The following is a 27914-nucleotide window of genomic DNA, read 5'->3' as shown; positions in this document are numbered from 1 at the left end:
TCGTCACGGTACAAAGTAAGAAGGATAATTTTCAGTGACGATATAACACAACATGAATTCCACGAAACAAGTTGCAGCCCCGTTTAGAACACATGGTAATTCATAGGGTTTATTCGTTATTAACTATTTTATTGTCGTGAAATTCCTAATTAAAAAAGAGATCTTAATTTGGTACGATAATTTTGCGGCAAATACATCTCATGAAATTAAAAAGTGTAAACCATTTCTATCATATCTTATAGAAATGACAATTTAACTCAATTACCCACAAGTAAATACTCTAATAAAATCAAATATAGGTAATATTTAATATCTAAATATACATTGTTAGACGAAAAATACTGCCCAATATTTAATATCTAAATATACATACCTGATTGCCATACCTAATTGTATCGGTCCTTGCCTGAAGCGCAAGAAGAAAGCTCATTAACCACCCCACCAAGGCGTGCAAGACAGCGCAGACCTTCCCCAAACCATAACCCCCCCGCCGCCGCCGCCGCCGCCGCGAGCACCATGGAGGACGTCGTCACCGACGCGCCGCCGCCGTCCCGCTTCTCCCCCGAAGACCTCAACAACTTCGCCGTTCCCCCTGTTCTGCCCACCCCCATTCTCGTCGTATCCCCCAACCCTAACCCACCCACCCCGCGCCTCCTCATCGTCCTCATCTCCCCCACCTCCCTCGCCCTCCTCTCCCACCTCCCCTCCCCGCCCCCGCTCCACGCCTCCCTCCTCCTCCCCGACCTCCCGCTGCAGTCCCACACACCCATTCGCGTCTACCTCCACCCCTCCGGCGCCCTCCTCGCCGCCGAGCACAGCGCCGTCCCCGCCCACCGCGCGCGCGCCGCCGCGAGGGCCCTCGTCTCCACGCTCCAGCCGGAGGAGGTGCTGGTCCTGGACGCGGTTCGGAGCGGGGCGTACAGGGGCAGGCTCGCAGCGGACGAGCCCGTGGAGGGGAAGCTGGAGACCCGTGCGGCGCGGCGCCAGGGGGGCGTGGGCGCGGCTAGAGGCGTGGCGGCGCTGGCCCCGCCCGGGAGCGTGGTGGACGGGCTCGGCGCGGCGGTGGTGGCGGAGTGCGAGATCCGGGGGAAGGCGGCCAGCATGGTGGTGACGTGGCCGGCGGGCGCGAGGCCCGCGGAGTTCGGGGTCATGCGTCGCGTCGCGGTGGAGCTCGGCGTCGACCCCGTGAAGGCCGCCGCCAGGGTCTCCGGCCGGGCCGTGCTGGATGCGCTGTATACCTGAGATGCTCTCTGTGCTCTGCTTCTGATTTCGTTCGTAGGCTGTGCTGTTGAGTTGTCTCGCGAGTTGCGTTCAGACAATCTGGAGATAAGTCTGAGATGTATCAGACAGAATTCTGAAGAGCAGTTTCTGTATTTGGGTTGATTTGATATATGAATTTTCGAAATGCAGTTTAACAAATTTACTTGCACAACCAATACGGAAACGCCGATCAGTGATCACTGTCACTTCAGCTCTGTATATTCAGTGAATGGGGTCTGTATTGACCAGTCTGTTTCTTCCCTCGTGAACTTGTCAGTGTGCAAGCACAAATACAACTTGTGTTTCGGGGTGATGTAGGGTGCAAATTGTAGCGTACCCTTCAACTCCAATTAATTCAACCAATACCACTAGTTTTTTTAAACTAAGCAATTTCTTCAAAAAACTATGTTATTAGTTGAACCGGGGAGGATCGGAGAGTACGGTTAGGTTCACAAATTTGCACCTAAGGTGAGGTGTCGATGTCTGGTTTTTGAGTTCGGGGGTGCGAGAGTTCAAGGAGTTCAAAATTCAAATAGACTTTTTTCCTGAATACGATACAAACTTTGGTTCGCTTGAGATGCACAACGTGCTTCATTTTGCACATTGCAGTTCGGCAAAATTCCTGTCAATCCACGGTGAAGTGCACAATGAGATGAGCTCAACTGTGAAGCCCAGTTCCTTTTTAGTGCATCAAATCCGGCCCAGATTCTCCGAGCCTGTCCAAGCCTAAACAAACCCAGTCAGCTCGTCTGCCTGCCTGGTCACCGCCCTGCTTCGACCCGACCACGGCACCACGCCGGCAAGCAGCAATGGACGCCCTCACCCGCCTCCACCGCTCCCTAGTCGGTGGCGACGACGAGCAGCAGCCGGATGACTCAATCCTGGCTGACACCGAGGGCCTCTGCTCTCTCTCCCCTCTCCAGGTGAAACAGACCCCCTCAAAAACCCCGGAATGGTCGAAGAAATTTCCTGCCTCTGGTTTGCATCGATCTGATTTGGTCTTCTTCATTTGCCTGGTTCAGCGGATCTACGCCTTCGCGGCATGCTTGGTGGCCGGACTCGCCCTGATGATCTTGGTACGCCCTCGCAATCCATCGCCCGTACGGTTCTTAGTGTACCTGCTAACTTCTCATGCAGATGGAGAATTAGGTACTGTAGATTTTGTGCTATTTCCATCTCCTGTACATTATGCGATTGAGAAAAATAGCTGCAGCTGTACGTAATTCCTGTCAAGCATGTCTGAACATCGTATTGTTAGGTTCTGGCAATGACTTTAAATTCCTCGTATCATGTAATACACTACTTACAGCCACTCTCTTGTGCAGTCACTTCTTGTCTTCGCCAGACCTATCAAATTTGCAGTCATGTTTACATTTGGAAACATAATGGCAGTTGGGAGGTGATTGCACAACTTTTTTTTCCCCAACTCGTATAACTTTCTAAGGTTTTTCCATACTACTTTAGTACTTCCCCCTATATTTGGTGTTGCTACAATTCTATTTCTGTATTTCTTCAAACTTTTAAGTGCGTATCCTATCTAATACCAAATTAATATACATGTTAGTGTTAGTTGTCTTTCTTTAATATTTGCCATATGCTGATTTCAACCTTTGTTTGGCAGCACAGCCTTTGTAATGGGGCCACAACGACAGCTAAGGATGATGTTTGATCCAGTTCGTGTGTATGCAACAGCTATTTATGCTGGATGTGTTGCTTTGGCTCTAATCTTTGCTCTTTTGGTTCGTAATATTTGAACTGCTACTGTTTTTCTCACGTCCTTATTCTCTAATCGCTTAATTGAAGACAAATATCCAAATCCCACATAATCATGCTCTCTGCATTTGGTTGAACTGTGCAGATTCATAACAAGCTGCTGACGTTGATTGTAATCATATGTGAGATCTGTGCCCTGTTTTGGTAAGGCTCCTGTCCCTTCAATAATGCTAGGAATTTGTATGTCATAGAACAGTCATTGTAGTATCAATCTTGCTTGCAGGTATGCCTTAGTTAAAGTGAGTATGCTAAAGAACACATGAGTAGCAGTTCTAGTTTTTTTTTTTTCATATAGAAAGTAAATAGGGCTGCATTTAAGGACCTGCTATGTTAACTGAGACAACACCTAGAATGTTGCTATGCCAAATGCCCTTGTATAATCGCAAGAGGTACCATCAAGAATAATATCTATACTGTCAGGATAATAGAAAATTGTTATACCCTCTGCCGTTTGTATGAACCGACTTTAGTTGTGTGAGAAACTGTCCAGACAATATTCTAATTAATCATTAAGTTGATTATTTAGGTAATCACGGCTACAACGATTAATCAGAATATCATCTCGATAGTTTCGGCACGTGTTTTGTGCCAAATATCGAAACACATGCCTTTCCAACATTCAACATCACAACACAGTTTAATAAAGAGAGAGTAATTAATATTATATTACAAGTTCTTAAGCAAAAACAGATTTACATCAAAGAGATAAAACTACTAGCGGAAGATTTAAAACCTAACAACAACAAAAAGACCGGTGGAGCCATATGCCCATGGCTCCACCCAAACCTTGCCACACGACTAGACGACATTACTCTTGCCTGCTGCCAGCACCGGTGGACATGAAGTAGTCAGAAGCTAACATTTCCTTGTGTGCCAACTTGAAAGAGCAGCGTGAGTACGAAGGTACTCGCAAGACTTAAACCATATAAGACACATATAAATAGTCTGACTCCAAGGGTTATGCATTGAGTTATTAGCAAAAAAAGGTCACAAGGTTAAGTAAATATTCATATGCGAGCACCTATACTTAACCAAAACACATATCTAATCTACCCTGTAAACACTAACTTGCACATAAATGTAAGAGGATCCATCTCATGTAACCATGGATCATCACCAATCATACTCAACATACCCTCCATACCAAACATCCTACATTCGTAACTCTACGACCGATGCAGATGGACAAAAGCTTGCTCATAACCGAGAGCGCGGTAATTCAAATTGATTTTACACCCTGCAAGGGAGTACTTCTAAACCCACACGATATGAGACCATCGTCCACACAGCCCGTCAGTTGCGAGTGATGATTCACGTACCCACCCCCAACATTTGTTCCCATGTTCGATGCATGTGGAGGCCATCTAGACCCCATGCGTACAACGTCTTATTGGCGGATCTAAGGTGTCTCTACAAGCTGTTGCTCACACCCCGGGCGCATGAGTCAAATGGACGTGGTGACTTACGATACTTAGTTTATCCGTCCCATATTCGGGTGTGTGGTGAGCGCGGAAAAGTACTAAAGTCAACGGTATCGACGGACAGTGCTTAAACGATGCAAGCGGTCTATGACATTCGAGCTCCTCCCCCGACCTATCTCTAGCATTGCTCGCATATCGCCTCATTCTCACATCTCATCCAACCTGACATCATAATTATAAATATGACCAATAGTAAGTAAGCTCTAAGCTTACGAACAACGGCCGTATCATCGCTCGACTTCTACCGAGGATTTAAGCATCGCTAAGTCTTTCGATTAACCGTTGTAGTTAGACATCGATAATATCATCTTAGCTTACAAGGAATATGGATCATCAACAGATCAAGATAGAGGTAATACAACAATATAAGTTCTACCCACATGACCTGACATCGACTCGCTAAACATGCAAATATATATAAAGCATAATTTATCAATTGGGACTCCATTCAATTTGAATAAATGATGCAATATACTTAGTTGCTTGCATTGGTGCTCAGTTTGATCACAATCCACAATAACGAAATCTGGATCGCCCTCGATCACGCTCACGTTACCCTTCGGTCTTTCGTTCACTAAAGAAGAACGCGTGCAATGTGATGAGTATGAAAGAGATGCTATGAAAATGCTACAAAAATTTAATGAGGATGTGGTACTGGGTAATGAACATAATGCAGCAAGAAACACTCGAATTGAAGCACATATGCTCATGTTATAAATGATTTATTTAAGAGATATCTTAAAAGGACCGTAACTAAGTTAGATATCAAGATTAAATGAACTTCAACAATTTAAACAACACTTTCATACCAAAGTATATTTTTCCTAGATAGCACTGGTCAAAACATGAATTTTTCAAGCGGTTTCATAATTTGAGGACATGATATTAATTAACTGTGATTTAGTTAAGCTGAAATACATTTAACTAAGTAATTACTTATCAAAAAGTATTTTCTTGAGTTCTAACATTTTTAACATGTAGTTCGTACTCATACGAAGCTAACATAACTGGTTTCATGATTTTTGGAGTTAGTATGAATTAATTATGCAATTCACGAGCTATCAGCAAAGTAAACAAAGAAGAAAAACCTTTGATGAACAGTAACTTCGGAAGTTTCAATCCTCGGGTCGAAACATCCGATGTGGTCGGAACATCCGGTGTTTTACGAAAATGGGGTTCTTGGGTTGCATCTCTATTCAATCGGAAGTTCCGGTATAAAAGTCGAAACTTTCGATCGGATCAGATATTCCGGACTTATACGAAAACGAGGCTCTTGGTTGGGTTAACTCGAGGTTAACCGGAACTTCCAATATAAAAATCGGAACTTCCGATACCTTTCAGAATACAAAGTTTTGCGAATAACTTAGGTCGTTTTGATTTGCATGTTGAAATCTAAGCCACCTAAACATGTAAAAGCACTAAGACACTGGTTCTAAATCTAATTTACTCACTCTAAAAGCACAAACACTAGCTATTGCTCATCCAAACTTTTCTTTTAGCTCAAAATTACCTCAAGAACGAAAATGTGCTTCGCAATCCTTCGTTTGCAGCTGCAAAACACGAATCCTACCTATCCAAACTCGCATTCTCACCAAGAGAAACCTAAAGGACTTACCCAACGTCTTGTGGAGGTTGGTGGCCGTCGGTTTGAAGGGGAAATCGGAGGGAAAAGAGGCTTGGAGGAGACACCCAAGCTGCTGCAATTTTCAGAGAAAAGAGAGTGACAAAATTGATTGCAAAACCTTCCAACTTTCATGCATGTGAAAGATTCTTGGATGGATTGGAAGCTAAGAAAGAGGGGAAAACAATAGGATAACATGCCTACCACGAATCTTGTCCTTGAGGGCAGATTTTGGGAGGAGAAGAGAGAGTTTGATGGAGAGGGAGAGCTGCTGTCCTTTGCTCTGTCCAGCTGAGAGAGAGAGCGAGGGAGAGTGAGTGGGGGGAGAGAGGGGGAGGTGGGGCTGCTGGTGGGGGAAAAGGAGGGGGTGGGCCAGCCCAAGATGGGGCCCACTTTTAAGAGAGATGAGCTAAAAACTGCTGCTAAACTTTTATAAAAACTTGTGCAGTGATTAACTTCTAAGCGAGACTTAAACTAACAAAAATTCTAATGTCGATTATTTCAAAATACATAGCAAATATCAAACCACCTTTTGAATTTAACAAGTAAATCCAAAATGCTTAACAATTAAACATGATGATTATGATGCTAAATTATGCTTAAAGACATGATTAGGAATTGGAATGTGACAAGTTGTTACTCAGATTATTCGTTTGTGTTATGTGTGCCTTCCAGAAATTCGTTTGAATCATTTTATATACCTAGAATGGTCAGTCCATCAATGTGAATGTCAAAGAAACAACAACTGGAGTACTTAACAGAGAACCACATCTAACTTGTGTATTACTTGAGGCCCGAGAGGTGATAGCACCATTCTTTTATTGTGCTGTTCTACACAGTGGGGTTGACGTGCATACAGAAAAACAATGCCAACTCTTTTACCTACATTGTCACGGGCAGGGAGATTAGAGGGTGGAATGTTGCGGAGATTTGCAGCCATAAGAGGTAGTAGGGTGTGGTCCTGAACCTCGCCGGCATGGAGGTGCCGTGATTGGCGCCACACCGAGAAGGCAGGACATGAAGAGGGAGATAGGGAAGTAGATTCATCTATTGCTTGCCTTCAAAGAATGCTTTGACTCTGCTTATAAAGATCTAGAGCCGGCCCTAGCAAATTAACTAATCAAATCATATCTCTAAGCAAATCTAAACCAAAGCCAAACAAACCAACTGATTAAGGATAGGAGGCTTATCTCTAAGCCTAAGCTGCCTCGGCTGGGTCCTTGGCTCCCTCCTGGCCCGCTGTGGCCTTCTTCTTGTGCCGACTGTATTGGAGGCCCCACATGACATCCGTTGACATACACAACTGTAGAATGTTTTTATAGTACTGTTAAGTGACATGTGCAATTTGCAGAACATACTTATCATTGTAATCTCTGAAATCGAACGACGAAACATGATCACAAACTTATTTGGGTTGTCTCCCACTGTCCCACATTTTAGAGTATATGCTAGGCTCCTAGCTGTCTGTTCATAAACAGTTTGACTGCCACTTAGCGAACTGCAAAGCTATATTTATAGATTGTAGCTTGTGATTGGTCATACCGTCTCTATTGTATGAACAGATATGTGCTTCTGCATTAGATGGACATTTCCTTGGAATGGGCCAAAAGTCAGGCTTAGGTGACATGTCAAAGCTGGACTAAGCAGTCCCCAACCTTTTGCCCTTGATTTGGAAACTGCAGTGTTCAGTTGCCCATCCAGCAGCTAGCCAGCTAAGAGTGAACTAGCTATCAACCCTGAAACTAGTGTTGGGAGCAATAAGCAACACTGCATGGTCACTGAAGCAAAAATAAACTGATAATTTTTTTGAAGGGGAAAAAATAAACTGAAATTATCATCTATGCTCTTTTGCATGTCAATGTACATCTTACAGCGATCACGAGGCCTGGATAATTTCACTTGGAAGACTGTAGCTTGTAGGAACTTTTCTCACTTTGTAGTAGACACACGCAGTAGTTTCGACTCCAGTCTATTGGCTTTTCTAGACCATGCAATATGGAATACAAGTACAGCATTTGACGACTTTTCTAGAGCCTAGAAGTCAGAATTTTACTTGTTTATTGTACTTTTAGCTCGAATTTGACTAAACTGCAACTAAATATATCCCATTCAAACTGGCCAGAAGGTGGTGTTTTGAGACTGTAAATCTTCATCTCAGCAAAGGCGCTGCTTGTTTGTAGCTTTGTTTCCTGTTTTCTCTTTAATCAACTAGCCTGTTGGACAGCTAGAGCAACATTTTCTGAACAAGTTATCTAACAATGCTCCTGTATTCTCCTATTCTTTTCCGACCTCAGGTATAGTTTGAGCTACATTCCTTTCGCTCGAAGAATGGTTTCTGACCTGATGGTGAAAGTCTGTGACACTGAGATTTGAACTGAAGCGGGCTACTTGACACTCTTCAGCGCCTGCAATCAGGGAAGCCTGTGGGTGCTTGCTCCTTTACCCATTTTGTCAGGGACGAGACTTGTTTGATAAACAAAGCGAGCTATGTATTTTTTACAAACGTATGACATGCATTCGTTTGTAAAACTCTCACTGCGTTTGTGAAATCAGATTCCCAGCCCTGTGCTGCTGAAAGAAACACACTGACTGTGGTTATATATGACATGCATTTCTGACCTCTTCGCTTGCTGCTACCATTTTCATGGGCCTCAATTCTGCACAGCTTATCATTCTTCACACTACAAAATTTTTTAGACATTTGCAACAAACAATACATAGTTGTTTCTTTACAAAGGCGTGTTTCTGATTTTAGATTTTAGTGTGAATAATATCCACCATGTACTCTTCTTTTGCAGGATCAAAAAACGCTTCGCATGTTTAGATTCTGAAGCAACCGTGGCGTTATGCTGCAAGTCGGTGCGCTCAGTCCACTGACTTGTGGGCCCCAGCGAGGGTCTCCGTGGACCCACAAGTCAGTTCAATCACGCCTCCCCTAACCTTCCAGCCATTTCAAATTTCGAACCCGTGTCGCTCCCCGGCGCCTATATATACACGCGCTCCTCGCCCACACGCAGCACACTGCGCCTCCCACCGCTGCATGGGCAAAGCCATCTCTCTTCTCCGGCCACCGCAACCGCCACGAGAGGACAGCGAGAGGGAGAAGGTGATGGAGCTGAGGAAGCGCCCGAGGCCGCCGCGCGTCGACCCGGACTTCGTCTCGTCCCCGCCGCCCTTGCCGCCGAGGAAGCGGGCGCGGAAGCAGGCTGCGGGGGCGGCGAAGAGGCAGCCGCAGAGGAAGAGGGCGTTGTGCGCGTGCCTGGGGATCGGGAGCCCGGTCGCGGGGTTTCATCCTGCGATGTGCGTCCGGCAGGCGGCGCCGCTCCCTCCGCGCACGTCGACGCGCGTCCTCTTCCGCCCTCGCCATCCCTTCAACTGGTAAGCTGTGTGCGTGCGTGCTTGTGCTATATATGTCTGTGTGTTCGTGGATGGAGATTCGAATTGATCGGTGTTGAATTGGGTTTGGCATTCCTGCAACGTCGCTTAGAATCGTTTCGAGTTCCGATCCTCTAGTTATGATGTGTGTGCTTGCGGAGGGAATTGGTTCGTACTGACATGAATTTTCTGGATTTCAGTTTTAGCTTTTCCGAATTTGTGCTTGCATTTGCGTTCGAAGTGATTTGAAAATTTACTTCCATGGATCGAGCTTGGTTTTGAAGCGATCGCAAATTTAGAGGTAGCAGTTTGTGACAGGAACACATCCATTTGTTCTCTCAAGTGTGTGACTCTGGATGTGGGTAGATCGAAGCTTGGAGATGATTCGAATTTTGTTCGTTCCAATTCATTTTGTATCTAGCTTGCATTTTTCTGCTTAGTGCTTTGAAATTTGAAATCTCTGTGCGTAGGTTCGTGTGCTAGAAATGATTTGGATATGCTATATTTTGTGTGCGGGGTTGATTGACGCAATTAGAGCTCGAATTAGACTAATCACAGTTTGTACCCTCTAATCACAGTTTCGGTTGTTGGATTGGGTCAATTTTTGTAACACTTGATATTTGTATGAGTTCGAATTCGTTAGAGCGGAGTGCTAATCCACCAATGGCTAATAGCTACAGTTTAGCTCGAATTGCTCGTGATTTCGATACTTCAGAGAATTGGAACTGAGTCTGCAGTAGTAGTGCTGATATGCATTTCGAATCAGGGAATGTAGTTCGAATAACAGTGCTATGCCTTCAAATTTAAGAACTCGTTGTTCACCTTGTATGGGATTTACGCTTTAGAGCTTCCCATCTACTTTTGAAGCTACAAAATTCCAGCAATTATGTGGTTTTGCGTGTAAACTGCCTGCTCCTGCTACCGATTTTGATCTCACAGCATTAGCTTCTTACGCCAGAATTTTCAGTTAGGTCCAATGTCGTCATTGAATTCGAATCTGAACTTTGAATTGTGAACACAAGTTTTTATCGATGCAGGTACGAGCCGGACATGTGGACGGAGGTGGTCAAGCACCTGTGCGGCTTTGACCTTGTGCGCCTCTCCCGCACCTGCCGCTGGTTCCGCCGTCTCCTCGCCGACGACTCCATCTGGCGCTACGCCTTCTTCCGCGACCTCGGCCTCCCCGCCGCCAACCCGAACACTCCTCCTCGCCCGCTCCACCGCTCCTGGCGCCACCTCTACTTCGCCGCCTTCAGTAAGCACCAAACGGCCCCATCCGCAACCCTCTTACTCCCACTAACGCCGGGTCCCACTTACTGACACGTGCCTTGCCCTCTCACAGGTGGCCTCCACGCGTACTATATCCGCGAGAGGAACAAGCACGTCGGTAAGTGCAACGACATCGCAGGGTTCATTTATCTCTCTATTTCTTGCGCCATTGCTGTTCGCTGTGGCACATCAATGTATTTGACGCCGGTGAGATGCAGATGGGTGGCGGGTCGGGGGATTCCTGCTGGAGTCGCCGCACGTGCTGCTGACAGGGAAGCTGCCGTTGCCGTTGCCGAGGTGGTTCCCTCATGATGCTGACGGCGTGCGGCTCGCCATTGAGGTGATGGGAGCCTGCGTGCTCTCCGACGCCCGCCCCGGAATCTGGATTGCCGGTACGTGCGTGCCCACATCCCACGACCACCTTGTCATCGGCTCGATCGTAGCTTATTTGTTTTGAAACTGTCCGTGTTTGATCGCTCACTGTTCTTTGCTCATGTTGAATGCTGCAGACATGCATGTGATGAGATGCCCCGTGTGCAACCTCAACAACTGCGATGGTGAGCCGGTGAATGCTGGGGAGTACTGAGTACGTACGTCCTGACACTCCAGTGTACTAGTTACTGATCGAACTTGGTGGGGATGGATGGAATGGGGGTGGCTCAGGGACGATACAGGTTCTGGACGCACGGCACTCTGAGCTGTTCCTGGAGGAGGCGTTCTGGGATGGGACCTTGGAGTACGAGGACATCGGCGAACACTTCGTTGACGAGGAGGTGGCCGCCGCCTTGTGTGCCATCTTCAACGTCAAGCGCCTCTCTTCCCCGTCGACTGCCTGTACGTCTGTCTCACAACCATCTGATCATTCCAATGCTTAATTTGTCCAGTGAGTCATTTGTACATGCATGACATGGCTCGCATTGGTGTTGCCCGTTCTTCAGGTGTTCTCAACACCCAGTCCTGGATCAGAAAGCGCGACGACCTGCAGCCCAGGACGCATGGCACCGCATACGCTGCTGCCGTCAACTCCAACCTCCAGCGCAACCATGGTACGCGCTTCAGCTGAAGCAAGCGCTCCTGGTTCCAGTACAGCAGTAGTTCTAAGTTCTGACTGACGTGATGTGCTGTGTCTGTGGGTGACAGGGCTGCTGACGAGGTTCAAGGCGATGCGGGACACGACCAGGGACGGGCAGATTGTGTCCATAAGGATCTCGCAGCAGCTCTTCTGATTATTCGCTCGGTTCGTTTCTGGCGCTCCACCGTACTGTAGAAATCTCTTCATCTCTGGTTGCTGCCTGTGATTATTGCTACTGTCACGGATACTCAGGAAGGGTATACGAAGATACTAGAGTAGGTCTGGCCTCTCTGTTACTGCTACATCGGTGTCTAGGCTGTAGAGATAACCTGCATTGCGGTACAACACAGATTGAAGAAAACCTGAAAAATCTTTTCTGATGCTCGTATTGTTTCTGGTCATCCGAACTTAGGGCGAGCTGGATGATACGGTGAATTGGATTGTGAAAGGAACTAGTAGCCTGAGGATGTGGCGTTGTGAATGTTTTGGTATATACGTAGTTTGTTCTGTATGCAATCTGCAACCGATGAACAGCTGCGCGTATTCGGTTTTTCTTCAGTAATTCTTGGCAGTGGCTGGTTGCTATATGCTCTTTGTATATCTATGTGATCATCATAGGTTGCAGCATAGGGTAATAGATAGCTACTAGCACAAATACAAGGAGCTGTTGCTACCCCTCTTGCTCTTGCACCAACAACCTGAAATTTTCCCTTGCTAAGTCTGTTCATCTAGAGCCTCAACCAACCACATCCAGGGGTGAAGCTAGATGGAGCTAGAGTGGTGCATAGGCACCAGGGTAAATCAAAATTTCAGTAGTAATCTACTTATTTTGACCATGTTTGTACCTTTTAGGCTAAAATTTTCCACTATAGTGTACCGCCATCATGGATTACGTTAGAATGGCCGGTCGTTAATCACTTGGTTTACTCTACCGGTTAGTGCTAAATGCAAAACGGAGCAGGAGGCTGTGTTAGGCCAAGTAGCAATAGCACCTGCCGCTGCACGCACACACGTGGAGCTTAGCAGGCCTAGCAGAGCAGTTGTGGGCAACTTGTGTTGCGATTAGCAGGCCTAATCCAACCCAAACGCTGCTGCTTCGGCCTACATGCACTCGTGCAAAATGCAATGGATGGCCTACTCCAAGTACTGGTGTATGTATATGTATATATTTTCCTTCCAAAAGATCAAGTACTGACCAAACTATTGCGGCCAAGTGTATGATAAGAAGCAGTTGCCTTTAAAGGTCATGCTGTACCTTTTCTCCCCCTTTCCCGTAGGAATGTAGTCACCCATGGCCCATGCGTACGTGTTCGTGTTCAGAAAGTTCCATGCATGCAACCCCCCACTGATGGATCTAGTGCAAATGAACCCAGTAACACAAATATCCAATCGGCCGACTTGCTTTCTGTTCGCCAGGGGACAATCGCTAACTGTCCAAGCCCATTTGACCTCAAACTCCTGCGTGCATTGTAATCAATCCATGGGGCAGTGCAACCTACTCATATATTTCAAGTCCTGCTTAACTGCTTTGTTGCCACTGGCGTTATATAAGCACCATTGTTGTCACCACCGGGGTGCATTGGCCATCCAGTCCTCTCCCTTTCTTTCCCCTGGCTCAGCCATACTCGGCAAAGCCTTAGAAGCACAGGCTAGAGAGAAATGGGCAACATGCTGCCATGTTTGGTCCAACAGGGTACCACAGCTCTGCCGGCCATGAACCCCAAGCAGAGGCTCGTCTCCCTGAAGCTTCTAGTGAAGGCCCTCCACAAGATGAAGAAGAGACCCGGCAACAACGGCAAGGCGAATATAGATGGCAAACCGTCGTCGTCGTCGCTGTCGTCTTCGTCATCAACGGCAGCAGCAGCAGATGGATCGGAAGGAGGAGGAGAGTTGGAATTGAAGAGCAAGGCCAACTCCAACCCCAAGAGTGCCGTGCTGAGATCAAGACTCCATGGTGGCCGGGGCGGCCACAAGAAGGGCGTCGTGAGGGTGAAGGTGGTCCTGACCAAGGAGGAGGCCGCGCGTCTGCTGTCGCTGACCGTTGGGGGCCAGAAGACCGCCGCGCAGATAGTGGCCGAGATCAAGAAGATGGAGGCCCGCCGCGCCAATGCCGCCGCGTCGTCGTGGCGCCCGGCGCTGGAGAGCATCCCCGAGCTAGGAGTCATTGGAACGAAGAGTGCTCCATGCATCAAAGTATGTACGCCTCTCCGGTAATAGGACGGGACGGAGGAGAGAATGAGACTTGGGTTGAGAGGCGAGGCGACGACGGCGTACGCTCCCCCTCCCATGCACACGCCCGGCCGACGTCGATCGGTTGCATGATCCTCGCCGCGCCGGTGTACAGCTTCCCTTTTTTGAAGCTTCTCTTCTGTTGTTCTCCCTGTTTTTCGTCTCAGTATGCAGTTGTTGTAGTCACCAGCAAGCGAAAGAAATGGAATGAAATTTCAAATTTCACTCCTCTCACATCAAATGTTCTGTGCTGGATGCATGCGTGTACACCTTCTTCTAACGAATCAGCTTGCATTTTCTCCTTCTGTTAAAACGTTCCACTGAATTGGCTGCAATACGTGCTATTCATGGCTTCAACTTAGATGGTGGAGTACCACTGCGCACAAGAGCGGATCTACGTTAAGCCAAGGGGTGCACACACACTCCCTTAGTCTAAATCTGCCTATACTGAAACATGATGATGATGAAGAAGTGGCGCACCACTTTATGTGCGCATGGCCTTTTCATAGACTATCTATGCCTGCAACTTCAAATGAATCAGTGTGCGCGTCATATCTTTGCAGAGAAGAAAAGAAAACAGATAATAAGATGGAGCGGTTTCTTTAAAGATTCAGAGTTTGTTGGGTGAAACCAATGTGAATAACGATGCTATATGTTTGTCTTGAATCATAGTAGCGTGCCCAGCTGATTGGTGGTGCGTGACAGGCGAGAGCCCATGTGCAGTTGTTCTCTTGCCAACTAGACAATGAGGCTAGTGGATTAGGACATGGGGGGCATATATAAATCCTTGCAAATTGCAGTAAACAAAGGGCGCTTGCGCTAGTGTTGTGGTTGAGTGGTGGTGGACGGTGGTCTCATCGCCAAAACTTTTTTTTTAATTGCAAGATATTTTCACGTTTTCCTTCGCAAAATCGTAGCACAACTTTAAAACTGAACTATAGTACAAGTTTTTTCTTTGCACCTGAAAATTTTGAGCACGACGAAAGTGCATTACGTGTTTCTTGCAAAATATCACCTAATGTTTTCTGTTGGACGTGAACAGAAAAACAACGGGAATGACGACGACAACTCGCTATTTGCCAACTTTAATTTGCCAAGTGCCAAAATGTTTTTTTCCCCTCAAGTAAACTAAACCTTGAGCTTGATGGAGTTGACCCGGCCCCTGCTAGGTATAGTAAACTGTATAAGCGACAAGGGTGCAATGCAGTTGAGACGATGCATGAACAGATCGACGAGGACACCCGGGAAAACCGACGGTGGTTGGGTGTGTTGCGTTGCCAGATGCCGTGCCGGCCGCTGCAGCCAATAACGATTCGGCGGCCCATGTGCCGGGTTCGTGTCTGGCTGCAATGCCTCCACCGGGCATGTATAATTTTTGTCCCCGATCTCGCGTGATCTCGGGGCCGGACTCGTGTTCTTCGGGGGCGCGGAGGTTACGAGACGCGATCGCGATGCATCCGCGCGCTCCCTTCGATTCCGTTGCTGCTGTCGATCTCGCGGCAGCGGCGGCGGCGCAGCAGCAGCAGTGGTTGTGGTTGTGCACCTGCATGCCCGGCCGCGGGGGCAGCTGATGCCTGCCTGATTCCTTGGGGCGAACGTGATCTCGAGCGAGCTCCTAACCCCGCATCGGCACTGGGATAAGGATTATCCTCCGAGGCACATGCATGGCTCGATCGTTTCGTAGAGGGTGACGGGGATGGTGGTTGCACCGACACGTGTCTTGTTCTGTGGCCGTTTCGGTTGAGGATGTTCTCGTCGTGTCGTGAGAAGAAGACTGGGATGGAATTGTTTAACCTCCCCATCTCTATACTCACTAGCGGATCCAAAGTCATCAAGTAAGAGGGACTCTCTTTTCTTCATCCTCCTCCTTATTCTCTTATTCTTCTTCCTTTTACATATCCAAAAATTAAATAGGAGCTTCAAATGCTCTGAGATGCAAAGTGTGGGTACATGACCAGATGCTCGTCTCGTTCTGAAACACAAGGACCTAGCATATATCTCAACAACACCCAGAGAGGGAAAAGAAGAGCTCTCGAATCTCGATCACTAACTTTTTTTTAGAGACGAAATAATCGCCATCGGTGACTAGGCCATACCACGTCCCCTGTGGCCGCTGCTGGCGGGCCGCACGCGAGCGCGCGTTTGACCTGTATCGGATGGGCTCAGCCACGAGGTGTGGCCGCCGAGCAGGGCTGGCCCAATTTTCTGCCTGGATGGATTGAACCACTGTCACCTGCCATGTCTCCTTCACGGCTTCACGCATGGTGCCCTTCCCAACCGCCCCAGGATCATCCGTTCCGCCACTCACATCCATCTCTCTCCACTCTCCGGCACTCAATGGCCAGTGGGCAACCTCACACCAACGACGTGGCAAAACAACTCTACATGTATTACATGCATCACTGCATCACGCACGCCACGTATCACGTACATTATCACCATATATATATAACGCTACACAGCGCGCCAACGCACACACACGACCACGTACCGCTCATTCCCGTGCGTGCGTGCGTACGTCTTCCCTCCAGCTCCAGGACGATGAGCAACAGATCACCCAGCGGCGCCGCCCTCGCGGTTCTACACATCGCGGCGCTGCAGTGCGGGCAGGTCACGCAGCTCATGGCCCCCTGCATGCCCTACCTCACGGGCGCGCCCGGGATGACGACGCCCTACGGCATCTGCTGCAACAGCCTCGGAGTGCTCAACCAGCTCGCCGCCACGACGTCAGACCGCGTCGCCTCCTGCAACTGCGTCAAGCCCGCCGCCGGGGGATTCCCCGCCGTAGACTTCGCCCGCGCGACCGGGCTCCCCGCCGCCCGCGGGCTGTCCATCAGCTTCACCATCTCCCCCAACATGGACTGCAACCAGTAGTCCAGGTACGTATACGCTACGCACGGCACCAGAAGCCGAGCGACGAAGGCGCACGCCGACGCCGGCGTGACGGCGTCCCAGAGCCCGTCGCTGGCCAGGATCAGGAACTCGTCCCGCGGCTTCCTCTCCACCACGGTCACCTCGGGCTCCGACGTCACGCACGGCTTGTACAGCGAACTCCCTGCATGCAACCAAGTTGCATACCCATACGATTGGTCAAGTAGCTACGTGCTTATGATCATGCATGGCAGACACAGAAATTACGAACAGAGTTACTGAGAGAAAGTAGTTGTATTTTATGTTTGGATTGATGCTACGTAGTCGGTGGCGGAGCTTGAGCTCAAATTAAGCGGGGGGCCAACACTTAATAGGACAAATAAAACACAAGAAAGAGGGGGTCATTTTCAAGTAAATTTAGCTGTTAGACCTAGTATGCACTATATTTACCAAAGGATTGCAATATTGAAGGGGGCCTATAGCCCCTATCAGCCATAACTATGCTCCGTCTCTGTACGTAGTACGTACCAAATGCGCGAGTAGTCTGCAGAACGTTGTCGACTTTGGAGGTGGAGTCGAACACACGACCGCCGGCGTTTTCCACGTGCTGCTTCTCATTTGACATGTTTGGCTGTGCGCACGTACATAGAGTCATAGAGATAGAAATTGGGAACCGTAAGTTTTTTTTTTCAGTTCTACAAGTGTCAGTTTGTACTATCCGTATGACCGTATCGTTGATTGGCTCTATGATTCGTGCATAGTTGGTGGGGCATGAACCAGCGGGAGAGGGTTTCGCGATTTTTTTAATATTAATTTTTTTAGACGGCAATTTCAAAAATAGTGTACAGATTCAAAAAATTACAAAAATAAATCATTGTCGCCAGATGGTTCAGCGAAATCTAGTTTTCACACAATGAACAAACGAAAATTAGATTTTCGCTTTGGATCCACAATGGTTCAGCGAAACCGAATGTTTATTGTGCAAATAGTTGTACAAAAGGCATTACGGGGTGATTCATTTTTCCTTATTTTTTTGGTTTGATGTAATTTTATCGATATTTTGTTTATTTATTTGATGCAAAATTGTGTGAGTTTTGAATGAAGTAACATTGGGATGATACATTTTTCGAACAATAATAGTTGTGAAGCATAATTATCATAGAACCCGTCACGAATGTTACATACGCTGATGAACATTACATTAGATCTGCAGTTTTTCGTCGTAGCACGAATAGACCCTAACCATAAAGAGATGATAACAACAAACGTTGGTATGTGCGGTACGTCTAAAAACTAACCTAATAGCGTGTCACTGCTAAACCTAATATACCTCAGAGAATGAAAATAGTCCGGACTATAATAGATGCTCTACTGAGTGCACCTAGGATTTTTGCCTTTTCTAAGGGCATTGGGGTCTGCCACCTTAACGCGACGGGCCCTCTCCCGCTTTATTTCTTTCTCAGCTTCACGTGCTTTAGCCACGGTGTGCTCTTCCATTGCCTTCCTCATGCGCTCCTCATCCTACCGCTTCAGTCGTAGTTCCTTCTATTGTTGATCGTACTCCCAGCGTTCGTAAGCCTGCCTCATCCACTAGCGGTACATCACAACATAGCTTAAGAAAGAGTGAATAATTAAAGTTATGTTACAAGTTCTTAAACATGCAACCATCTGCAACAATTTACACATAGAGAAACTACACAGCGGAAGATTAAACCCTTAACAACAACAAAAGGAGAGTGGAACCATATGCCCTTAGGCTCCACCCCAAAAGCTACGTCTCACCAGAGTAGGATGCACTACTCTTGCCCACCACTTGCATCGGTGAGCACGAAGTAGCCAAACACCACCTCACCCTTACCAGTAGTACCTGAAAGCGCATGCATGAGTACGAAGGTACTCGTAAGACTTAATCCATATAGAGTACATATACATAGCTCGACTCCAAGGATTATGCATTGAGCTGTTAGCAAGATTAGGTCACAAGGTTAAGTAAATCATATGCGATAAGCAACCTAGACATATATGTGTGAGCATCTATACTTAACTCAAAAATCCCTTTCAACCCTGCAATCCACAACTTGAACATGTAGGTATAGGAATCATAGTATCTCATCAACAATATCCACAAACTATTTCCATTATACCATAACCTTATTCCACATTCGTAAACTCTATGACCGATACAAATAAAATAATAGCATGCTCATAACCGAGAGCGTGGTATTTCGAAATATTTTTACACCTTGCAGGGGGTACAACGTTACCCACACGACTCGGGAACCATTTGGCTTGTTCTACTCCCGAAAGTACACACAAGGATTACTCGTGTCAACCTTTCTCATACCCAGAACAACCCACTTGCAATGCCCCTATGGCACCAGGGTTATCGCGAGCGTGTCCTGGACACCTCCGGCTCCCCGTCACCTTACTTCTCCTTTTCTTTTTCTCTTACACGTCATAGAGCCGCGAGGTAGGTGTCAGTATGGCATATGATAATCGACTTACATTACCATTAGATCAACATGTGGTGAGTACGAAAAGTGCTAAAGCCAACTGCACCGACGGACGATTTTAAACGATGCAAGTGGTCTATAGCATCCGGGCTCCTCTCCTGAACTACCCAGAGGACTCCTCCTGAGCAGAAGATACCATTAACACCGCCCACATCTCGCCTCAATCTCACATCTCAACCTCATCTTTGTATCTGTGAACAGTGATTAAGCCCTAGGCTCGCGAACAACGGCAGCATCGTCGCTCGGCTTCTACCGAGGACCTAAGCATTGCTAAGCATTTCGAATACCCTTGAAGCTAGACACCAACTATATCATCAAGGCTACAATAATAAGGATTCATCAATAAGTCAAGGTAGAGATAATGCATCAACATAGGTTCTACTCATATCAGCATGACACTGGACTCAACACATGCAAACATACATAAAGCATAATTTATCAATTTAGACTCCATTCAATTTTAACAAAGGGTGAAGTATGTTTAGTTGCTTGCCTTGCTGCTCCGGGGTTTGTCAGATACTTCCCACATAGAACTCACATAAATATGGAATGTTAGCATTGTCCTCGATCGCGCTCACGTCACGCTCCGAATCTTCGCTCACTATTGAAGAACGCATGCAATGATGAGCATGAATGACGTGCAATGACGGATGCTCCACAGTGCATGGTAATAGTGGAGATGAAATGCATCATGCCATGAGTTTAAAGCCTCGATATTTTCTTATTTTAGATTATTGACAAACATTTAATATTTTCTTAGATTAATTAAGCTTAAAACAAGGTTTAACCCTAAATAGAAATTTAATCATATCTAAGATGTGGGTGATTATTTTTTCTGAATAGGGCATCAATTAATAATATTAACAAAATTGGTTTCATCAATATTGGAGTTACCAATATTTAATCAAGAATTAAAGAAGCTTAAACATATTTCAATAATCCATTAAATATCAGCACATATTTAGTGACTCCTAGTATTTTTAACATGTAGAGCATGATAAAACAAAGCTAACAAAACTAGTTCCACAATTTTTGGAGCTATATACAATTTTCTATGCATTTTTCAAGCTTTCAAACAATTTAATAGTTAATCAATAATTCGATTCCGCAATTTTATAAACTAAACTAAAAAAACTAAAATGCCCCAAAACCTTTTTTGTACCCAGCCTCAGCTAGCCGCACCAACGGTTGGTGGGACCGGGCCCATGCGGATCGGGTTTAAACGGCATGAGGCCAGGATGCACAACGCCAAGGCTGGCCGGCCGACTGGGCTGGCCTCGCTGGTGGCGAATGCCGGTGCCGTTTGGCCATGGGTTAGCAACAGGAGTACCAGTGTACAGACATGGATCCGTCTGAGGCATCTTCGGTCAGAGGGCTTGACCGGAACATGGCCGGCGATGAACACAGAGGGGCGGCAGCGCCCGGCATGCGTGGACAACCACACCGGTGACATGCTCAGGACAAAAAAGAGCGGGCTACAAATGGTCTGGGGCGAGGGGAAGCTCACCGAATGCTTGTCCTGGACGATGGCGGCTCGGAGCAGAGGGTTGGCGGTGGAATCTCGGAGCTCGGCGTTCGAGCTAAAGAAGAAGGGTCGGCGCAACATTGCCACCGGTGAACGGCAGCGCCAAACGATCGGTGGAGGGTGGCAGCTACAACAGTCCACCACTGGGAACTCCTCTGGGCAGCACACGACCGACGGGCTCGGCTGGAAGATGGTCGGCGGCGAGTGGAGAGGCACGGTGGCACAAGGCGCATGCGGGTGGCCATGCCGACGTCAGGCTGAGGGCCAACAAGCACGCGCGAAAGCTTCCAACGATCACGGGGAACCAAGTCTGAGCATAACTCGACCGACGGGCCTTGCCAGAAAGGGCCGGCAACGAGCGCCCGACGCGGCGGCGGTTAGAGCTTCGCGGACGGACACGCTAGCAGCGGGCCTAAGTCAAAGTCGCGCGCGCCAGAGCTACGGAGAGGTCCAACGACGTTGGCTGAGTAGAGACAAACAAATGCACGAGTTCCATACAATAAACACTCATGGTCAGTGGCTGGCCGGTAACACGCTGACACATGCTCATATGCTATAAAAAAAACAAATACTACCCACACCATGGGTCAGAAATAAATGTAACTAGTCACATGTCATATCATCAACTAGCTACATAGTAGACCTGTAGCCACGCCATTCTACTATAGCTCCCATAAGCACCCTTATAGTCAAAAGGCTACTACCATCTCATGGCAAGTACTCAAATATTTAAGGTACACCCAGGCGGGCCTACACAGCATAGGCACGCTGGGTTGCCACTTCTAACAAAGAGATGAGCTTGTCAGTGGATAGAACAGGTGGGCCCCGCAAAGGTCAGGAACTATCCGTCAGTATCGTGAGAGTAAATATTGACCCTAGTGTGAACGCGAGGATTTTTAGTCAAGCCTTGCGGCGCATGCCCTAGCATGGACGGTGGGTGTGTTAGGTGGGGTAGTCTATTTTTTACTAGCTATTTTCTAGTTTGGACATAGATCTTTGGTGTTAATAAATAAAGGGTTCTAACGCCTCAAAGCTGATAGTGACTAGGTGCATTGGAAGCTTGCCCAGAGAATAGCACGTAATGATGAAGTACTGGTAGGAGTACTTGCTAGTCCGCTTGCAGATCTGCCGTACCACCGGCTAACACTAGTAATAAATAAAGGTATATCCAACTGCTGCACAATAAATGAGTACATGCTCTTACTTGTGTGTGGAGGTTTGCATGGATTTTACCTTTGATTTTTCTCTCGCATGGGCTAGCCTTCGCTCGAGGCTGGAGGGGCATGGGGAGCCACACTCGTACATGCTTTGCCTCCGGACGGCCTTAGGAGTGGCTCGCAGCATGCCACAGTCGTTGTTCACGCTCACCCGTGCCGATGCAATCGCAGCTTCTTCACCTGCAAGACGCCAATAAGGCCATGCTCACAGAATGGTGCTCGCAGCTACATCCCCTTTATCTCGGACGTGTTTTTGATGCAGAGTTAGAGGGGCCCGAGAGGCCCTCGCGTTCCCTCCGGAAGGAGGGCGAAAGCGTACTACGGCTCGCGGTTGCAGATGTAGCCAAGTACGAGCTGGCGTGCGCGTACACACACATTTTTGGCCACAACCCGCTTGCACAGAGGTCGTGGTCGCTGCGCATGCATCAAACCTCGTCTGCTCGCGTTGTGACGACACATCCGGGCCAGAGATATCATGCATGCCAGCGTCTTGCTTGTGGCGCTTGGTCCCTTATCTTACTTTCTCCTTCCGACAAGTCTCTTTGTTCGCATCCCCACGGACGGCGCGCTATTAGGGAAGATAAATGTCTTCCCCGAACAAGTACGGCGAGAGAAAAGACTTAAGCTTGGAGAAGAACCTATGAGCTGGAAGGAGAGAGCAGAGAAGGACGAGATTTGTGTAATGAGGAAAACCTCTAAGGCCTCCCTCTCCTACCCTTAGAGGGCATATTTACAAAGAGAAGGGGTAGAGGAAATTACTGACCTACCTCTAAGATATTATGTTACAATCATATGCCTACATGGGTACTTTCGCCATTTCACCCTTTCACATACCATGTGGTGGTTAAGATACACATGGAATGGTCTTGAATAGAGCATATGATTCATATTTTATCCGTGGAGTCATATTGCTTTGAAACTTTTTTCTCGCTTTATCTCTCTAAAACTTATGTTTTCATTTGTACATTTTTTAAGCATTAGGTGAATAAGAAGTATATCATATATTTCATAAGAAATTTGTAAGACGTATATTTACACCCATCTAGTCGTCTATCTGATCTACACAATTTTTCCTAAAAAATTTGGGATTGAAATGACCGGCATCTGAATGGACAAAAGAAAATCAAACACATACACATATCCATCAATCCCAAATCTATTTGGATTTTCAATTATATAGATTCCAATATGTTGTAGCCTATGGCACAACCATACCATTCATATTACTATTTTAACACCATACAAGCAAACACTAGCTACCACATAGCTTAGCGGAAGGAACGATGAGGATGACCGAGATTGTAACTAGCCCCATCACTCTTTGTCCCTCTTGTAACCTAACAAGCTTCAAATCCTTCCACACACAGCGGGACACTACTAATCAGTACATGATAAGTTCATAGCAACGAAGTGCCATTCTAGACGAGCTTGTAGCCGGTGACCCAGACGTCCGCCGGCGGCGCAGCCTGGGTGTACACAAACGCGGCGCTCTCGCCGGCGGGTAGTGCCTTGTGCCAGCTGGGGAACACGTAGCCGTACCGCGCCTTGTCGAGCCCCCACACCTGGCCGTAGAGCTTGGAGATGCCGATGTGGAGCTCATGGACCGTCTTGCCGGACCTGTTGGTCACCGTCACCGAGTACCGGTGGTACGTCTTGCCTCTCTGAGTCCATGATGTCGTCGCGTTCTGCACAATCTCAATGGGCGAGTCGTGTTCAGCAGCTGCAAAATGCACAGGATGGAACTAGAATTAGTCGTGATTATCTCGAGAACAACGGTTACAAGATAATTTAGTCTGTTACTGCATCAAGAAGTCAAAAATGTTCAGTGATTACCGAGAGAAGGAGATGGCAGTGAAGTCTGGTTGTCACTCTTGATGGCTGTTGCAGCAACCCCTGCAAGCAAAGAATCAGAAACCGAATGAGAACTTAATGGCTCAGTTCGTATCTGAAATCTTGTGTGCAGGCACAAAGGTCAGAGTGAGCTACGTACCATCGGCGAGTGACTGACCAAACCGGCCTCCGTGACCGGCGGCCAGTCGAGCGAGCACGCCCATCAGCGGCGCGTTGTTGTAGGTAGTGGCCTCCGTCTGCTCGTAGTTGTTCCTCTCGTCGGCGAAATTGTCGTACTCGTCCGGGCCGCCAACTGTGGCGCCCTCAAGCAGGTTCGGGTTGCTGCCCTGGCGGCCGTACCAGGTCGAGTAGCCGTCCCGGCAGCTCACGAACGAGGGGCTGGCCTTGATGGACACGATGGACGAGCCACGGTGGTGTGCCTGCTGCGGGTACGTCGCGCCGTACCCGACCATGTAGCTCGTCGCCCTCGGGTTGCTCCCCAGGATGTAGTCCACCTGAGACACAATCACTCGTGTCAACGCAACTAGCTCAACAAGTTTCAGAGATTCAGGTACCGATCGAAGACTACCTGAGACTTGGCGAACGCCAGGAGCTCCGACGGCTGCGCGGAGCCGGACGGGCACTGCACGGCGCGCTGAGCGGCGGCGAGTTGGTCGGAGTACGCCGCCAGCAGGAACGACGCGCCCGTCACGAACTGGATGTTGTTCCAGCTCTGGTGGTACATCATGCCACCAGGCGTCCTCCGGACGTTGTTGGCGCCGCCCTTGCCGAGGCACGAGCACGCGAAGAGGTCCGCCTTCTGCTGGTACCTCCGCAGCACGTCGGCGTGCGCGCCGGCCTTGCCCTGCAAGAGGATCTGCCGCGCAGAATCGTGCGTGCCGGATTTGTGTTAGTAAATGAAGTGAAAAGAACTGTTTGATCCGACAAATGTGGTGTTCAGTGGAGCATTTCATACGCACCTTGGCTGCCAGGACCTGCACGCCGACGTACTTGACGTCCCAGCCGAACTGGTTGATCGACCAGCCTGTGCCGCCCAGCTCGTCGGCGTTGGTGGTCAGGTAGTCCAGGTACCGCCGGTCGTCGGTCGCCTGGTACAGCCACGCCGCCGCCCACAGTAGCTCATCCTGCACCACATGACACACGACCGGCGGGAAATGTGAGACCATATTGTACACCAAGGGTTGCATATATAACACGAATCGTTCATTTTGGCAAAAAAGTTACCCCGTATCCGCTGGATGAGGCATAATAGTTGCGCACAACAGCAATGCTGCTGTCGTACCTTCCCCGGTACTTGTCGGCGAAATCAAACAACTGGACACGAACAAATAAGCGAAGAACATTTCGATCGGTTCAACCTTGAGAAGATTTTCATAGCCTGGATTCAAATTGGCGTACCTGCTTAGAGTGCTGTAGCAGTTGGCCTGCGTAGCTCGGGTTGGATCTGCGGAACACGAGTGAAGCTGCGGCCATTGCCGCGGCAGTTTCCCCGGCGAGTTCGGACCCGGGGTGCTGAGGGTCAAGCCGGTACGCCTGACGGCTCGTCGTCATGTCCTCCGGCCGCTGCCAGCAGTTGTGGTCGGAGTCACCGTCGCCGACCTGCGAAAGAACCCAACCAAACAGTCATGTAGGTGTACCACCATTCAGTGACTCGCATATCGCGAGTATTTTCGTGCTGATTTAGTGGGCTTTCTAATTGGTCAGCCGCTGATTTATCAAGTCAAGTTTACCGTTCAATCACTTTTCAGATTCGAATTCGAAATGCGTTTACTGCGTTCCGGTAAATTTGCGGCCAGAAATCATACTCTGGAGTGGCGTCTGACCAGGTAAAATGACCCAACGACTACTACATGTGCATGCATGCAGATGCACCGCACTCGAGTTCTCTCGTCTCTCAAACAAAAGGAGTTGGCGGAAACGTGACATGGGCTGGAAGATGGAGCCAAGCGACGCGGCGGACTGTAGCGTAACCAACCCACCTCTCCGTAGAGCACGTTGGGCTCCGGGTGCGCCTTGACGAAGTAGTCCGTGCCCCACTTGACGGCCTCCACGGCGTGCCCAAGCTCGCCGGCCGCCGCCATCTGCTCGCCGTACTCGAGCACGCTCCACGACATCATGGTCACCGTGAACGCCATCGGCAGGCCGAACTTGACGTTGTCGCCGGCGTCGTAGTAGCCCCCAACAAGATCCACCTGAAAACAGCGACAAAAGGTGTGCGTGCTGAGTACGAAACCAACGGGCCAAGCTAGATTTCCAAATGCAAGAACATGCAAAGATCGTATGCAAGAAGAGCAGGTTGGGATCGATCATGTTTTCTGTTTGCATTGCGGAATGCGAAATTGCGAACCCCGTTGGCCTTCCCGTCGAGCAGGCCGGAGTTGGCGCGCCAGGAGATCCTCTGGCTGCCGGGGAGCGGGCCGGAGCGCTGCGCCTCGAAGTAGAGAATGCTCTTGCTCAGCGCCTTGCCGTAGTCGTGCCCGCCGGCCGCACGCGCCGTCTGCGCCGCGGCCGCGAGCACCAAGGCAAGGCCCAAGAGGGCACGTGCTACTCTTCCCCTGGCCATGGCTGAAGGCCAAGAAGCTAGCCAAGGAAGGAACGGCACAATGTGTATTTTGGGGAAGGAAGGGGAGTGATCTGTGTTGCTTTTTTGGATGGAAGTTGTGGAGGCTAAAGAGCCTGTATTTATAGATTGTAGGAAGGGGAAGACGCCAAGAATTCAGAGAGGAGGCTAGGGCGCTAGGCTGACTGAAACTTCGGCAGAGGTCCGATTCTAAATTTTTTTGGAGATGTATTCCTAACTATCGGAATTCGTGGAGTTGGAGCTGTGGGCAAATTTTTGCTGATTAAATTACTTTATTTTAACCTATAATCCTAAAATCTGATATGGAGCTACAAACTGAAGCTCTGCCAAATATGATCTTTATACAAAGTACTGCACAACTCCACTTGTCATTTGCTTATTGTTATCGTTTGGAAATCTTGGCAGGTGTTCACTAAGAAATGCTACTGCGTGTATACAATTGTGCAGAGAGAACATTGAGCTCGTGCGCCTCAAAACGAGTCCTGATACTACTAGTATATCGTTGAGGTCAAACGAAAGTCTGATCGTCGTTTGCTGGCGTAGAAAGCGCTGTGCACTCCGCGCTAATAGTCGCCGTAAAGATAGGCTATTCGAAAATGGAAACGGTAACACCATTAACGGTAGGGAATCAATGGTATGAATTTCCAGATTGCAACTTAATCTCCGGAAATAAGAGCGGTTGCTTGTAACTGCTTTTGTGGAGTTTGGTTGATCTGGTAGTGATCGAATCATGTTTATGTGCTTGCTCGTTGCCCATTCCCATTGATCAGGGCAAGTCTATTCCTGAGAAACAGATGAACCATTTTTGCTCTGAGCTACAGAGGGGAATCAAATGTTGTTTCTGAACTCCCAAATGGATGAAAGAAAGCGAAAGGACTGGGGTCCCTTCATTGCTGCCCATTTGGTCTGTCTGCGGCTCCTTGCAATCTCCAAGAAACAACAACTCTGGATCGATGCTGAAATTGTTGGTTGTACCTTTCATATATTGACGCAACAGAACCAAATCTGCAAAGGAACAATGGAGAGAGACTTTGCAAATGAAGTTAGTATAAAAATGATGGTTTGCAGTTATCTGAAGTCCGAACTTTAGCTATTGTACTCTGTTAACCTCATGGCTCACAATTTTTCAATTCTTTACTTCTTGAAAATTAAGCTGAAACAATATCATGTCCTTCAACACGAAGCAGCCATGCAATCCATTGGAAGAAAACATACCCATTTCCTTGGGTTCTGCAAAGTGCTCATCCTTTTCAAATGACAAGCCAATCTGAACTCC

At 48.0% G+C, this 27914-nt stretch overlaps 6 protein-coding genes across 6 annotated transcripts; 5 read left to right on the top strand and 1 right to left on the bottom strand.

Annotated features, from left to right (window-relative positions):
- Nucleotides 1–403: 403 nt before the first annotated feature.
- LOC133892817 (uncharacterized) lies at nucleotides 404–1419 on the top strand. The gene has a single exon (XM_062333781.1). The coding sequence runs from the start codon at nucleotides 517–519 to the stop codon at nucleotides 1240–1242; it is 726 nt and encodes a 241-aa protein (XP_062189765.1). The 5' UTR covers nucleotides 404–516; the 3' UTR covers nucleotides 1243–1419.
- A 508-nt stretch (nucleotides 1420–1927) lies between these two features.
- LOC133892811 (uncharacterized) lies at nucleotides 1928–8753 on the top strand. Its single transcript, XM_062333767.1, has 6 exons — nucleotides 1928–2183; nucleotides 2283–2336; nucleotides 2586–2659; nucleotides 2882–2999; nucleotides 3119–3177; nucleotides 8430–8753. Exons 1-6 carry the CDS (start codon nucleotides 2070–2072, stop codon nucleotides 8506–8508), a joined length of 498 nt encoding a protein of 165 aa, XP_062189751.1. The 5' UTR covers nucleotides 1928–2069; the 3' UTR covers nucleotides 8509–8753.
- Nucleotides 8754–8849: 96 nt separating this feature from the next.
- On the top strand, nucleotides 8850–12481 carry LOC133892800 (probable F-box protein At3g61730). The gene is made up of 8 exons (XM_062333757.1): nucleotides 8850–9513; nucleotides 10548–10765; nucleotides 10853–10897; nucleotides 10998–11171; nucleotides 11289–11336; nucleotides 11443–11613; nucleotides 11718–11825; nucleotides 11920–12481. Exons 1-8 carry the CDS (start codon nucleotides 9176–9178, stop codon nucleotides 12003–12005), a joined length of 1188 nt encoding a protein of 395 aa, XP_062189741.1. The 5' UTR covers nucleotides 8850–9175; the 3' UTR covers nucleotides 12006–12481.
- A 490-nt stretch (nucleotides 12482–12971) lies between these two features.
- On the top strand, nucleotides 12972–14300 carry LOC133909747 (uncharacterized). Its single transcript, XM_062352306.1, has one exon. The coding sequence runs from the start codon at nucleotides 13511–13513 to the stop codon at nucleotides 14063–14065; it is 555 nt and encodes a 184-aa protein (XP_062208290.1). The 5' UTR covers nucleotides 12972–13510; the 3' UTR covers nucleotides 14066–14300.
- A 2321-nt stretch (nucleotides 14301–16621) lies between these two features.
- LOC133910279 (non-specific lipid-transfer protein 1-like) lies at nucleotides 16622–16954 on the top strand. The gene has a single exon (XM_062352789.1). The coding sequence runs from the start codon at nucleotides 16622–16624 to the stop codon at nucleotides 16952–16954; it is 333 nt and encodes a 110-aa protein (XP_062208773.1).
- Nucleotides 16955–23361: 6407 nt separating this feature from the next.
- Nucleotides 23362–26856, bottom strand: LOC133909746 (endoglucanase 2-like). Its single transcript, XM_062352305.1, has 9 exons — nucleotides 26405–26856; nucleotides 26037–26249; nucleotides 25456–25656; nucleotides 25282–25371; nucleotides 25017–25181; nucleotides 24626–24913; nucleotides 24197–24551; nucleotides 24040–24099; nucleotides 23362–23926 (listed from the first exon to the last, which is right to left on the bottom strand). The coding sequence occupies exons 1-9, from the start codon at nucleotides 26618–26620 to the stop codon at nucleotides 23625–23627; spliced, it is 1890 nt and encodes a 629-aa protein (XP_062208289.1). The 5' UTR covers nucleotides 26621–26856; the 3' UTR covers nucleotides 23362–23624.
- Between the last annotated feature and the right edge of the window lie 1058 nt (nucleotides 26857–27914).

Source organism: Phragmites australis, chromosome 2 (genome assembly GCF_958298935.1).
Source record: "Phragmites australis chromosome 2, lpPhrAust1.1, whole genome shotgun sequence".
Lineage (NCBI taxonomy): Eukaryota > Viridiplantae > Streptophyta > Magnoliopsida > Poales > Poaceae > Phragmites > Phragmites australis.
The sequence above is the reverse complement of the archived record's forward strand: the minus strand, read 5'-3'. Positions and strand labels throughout refer to the sequence as shown.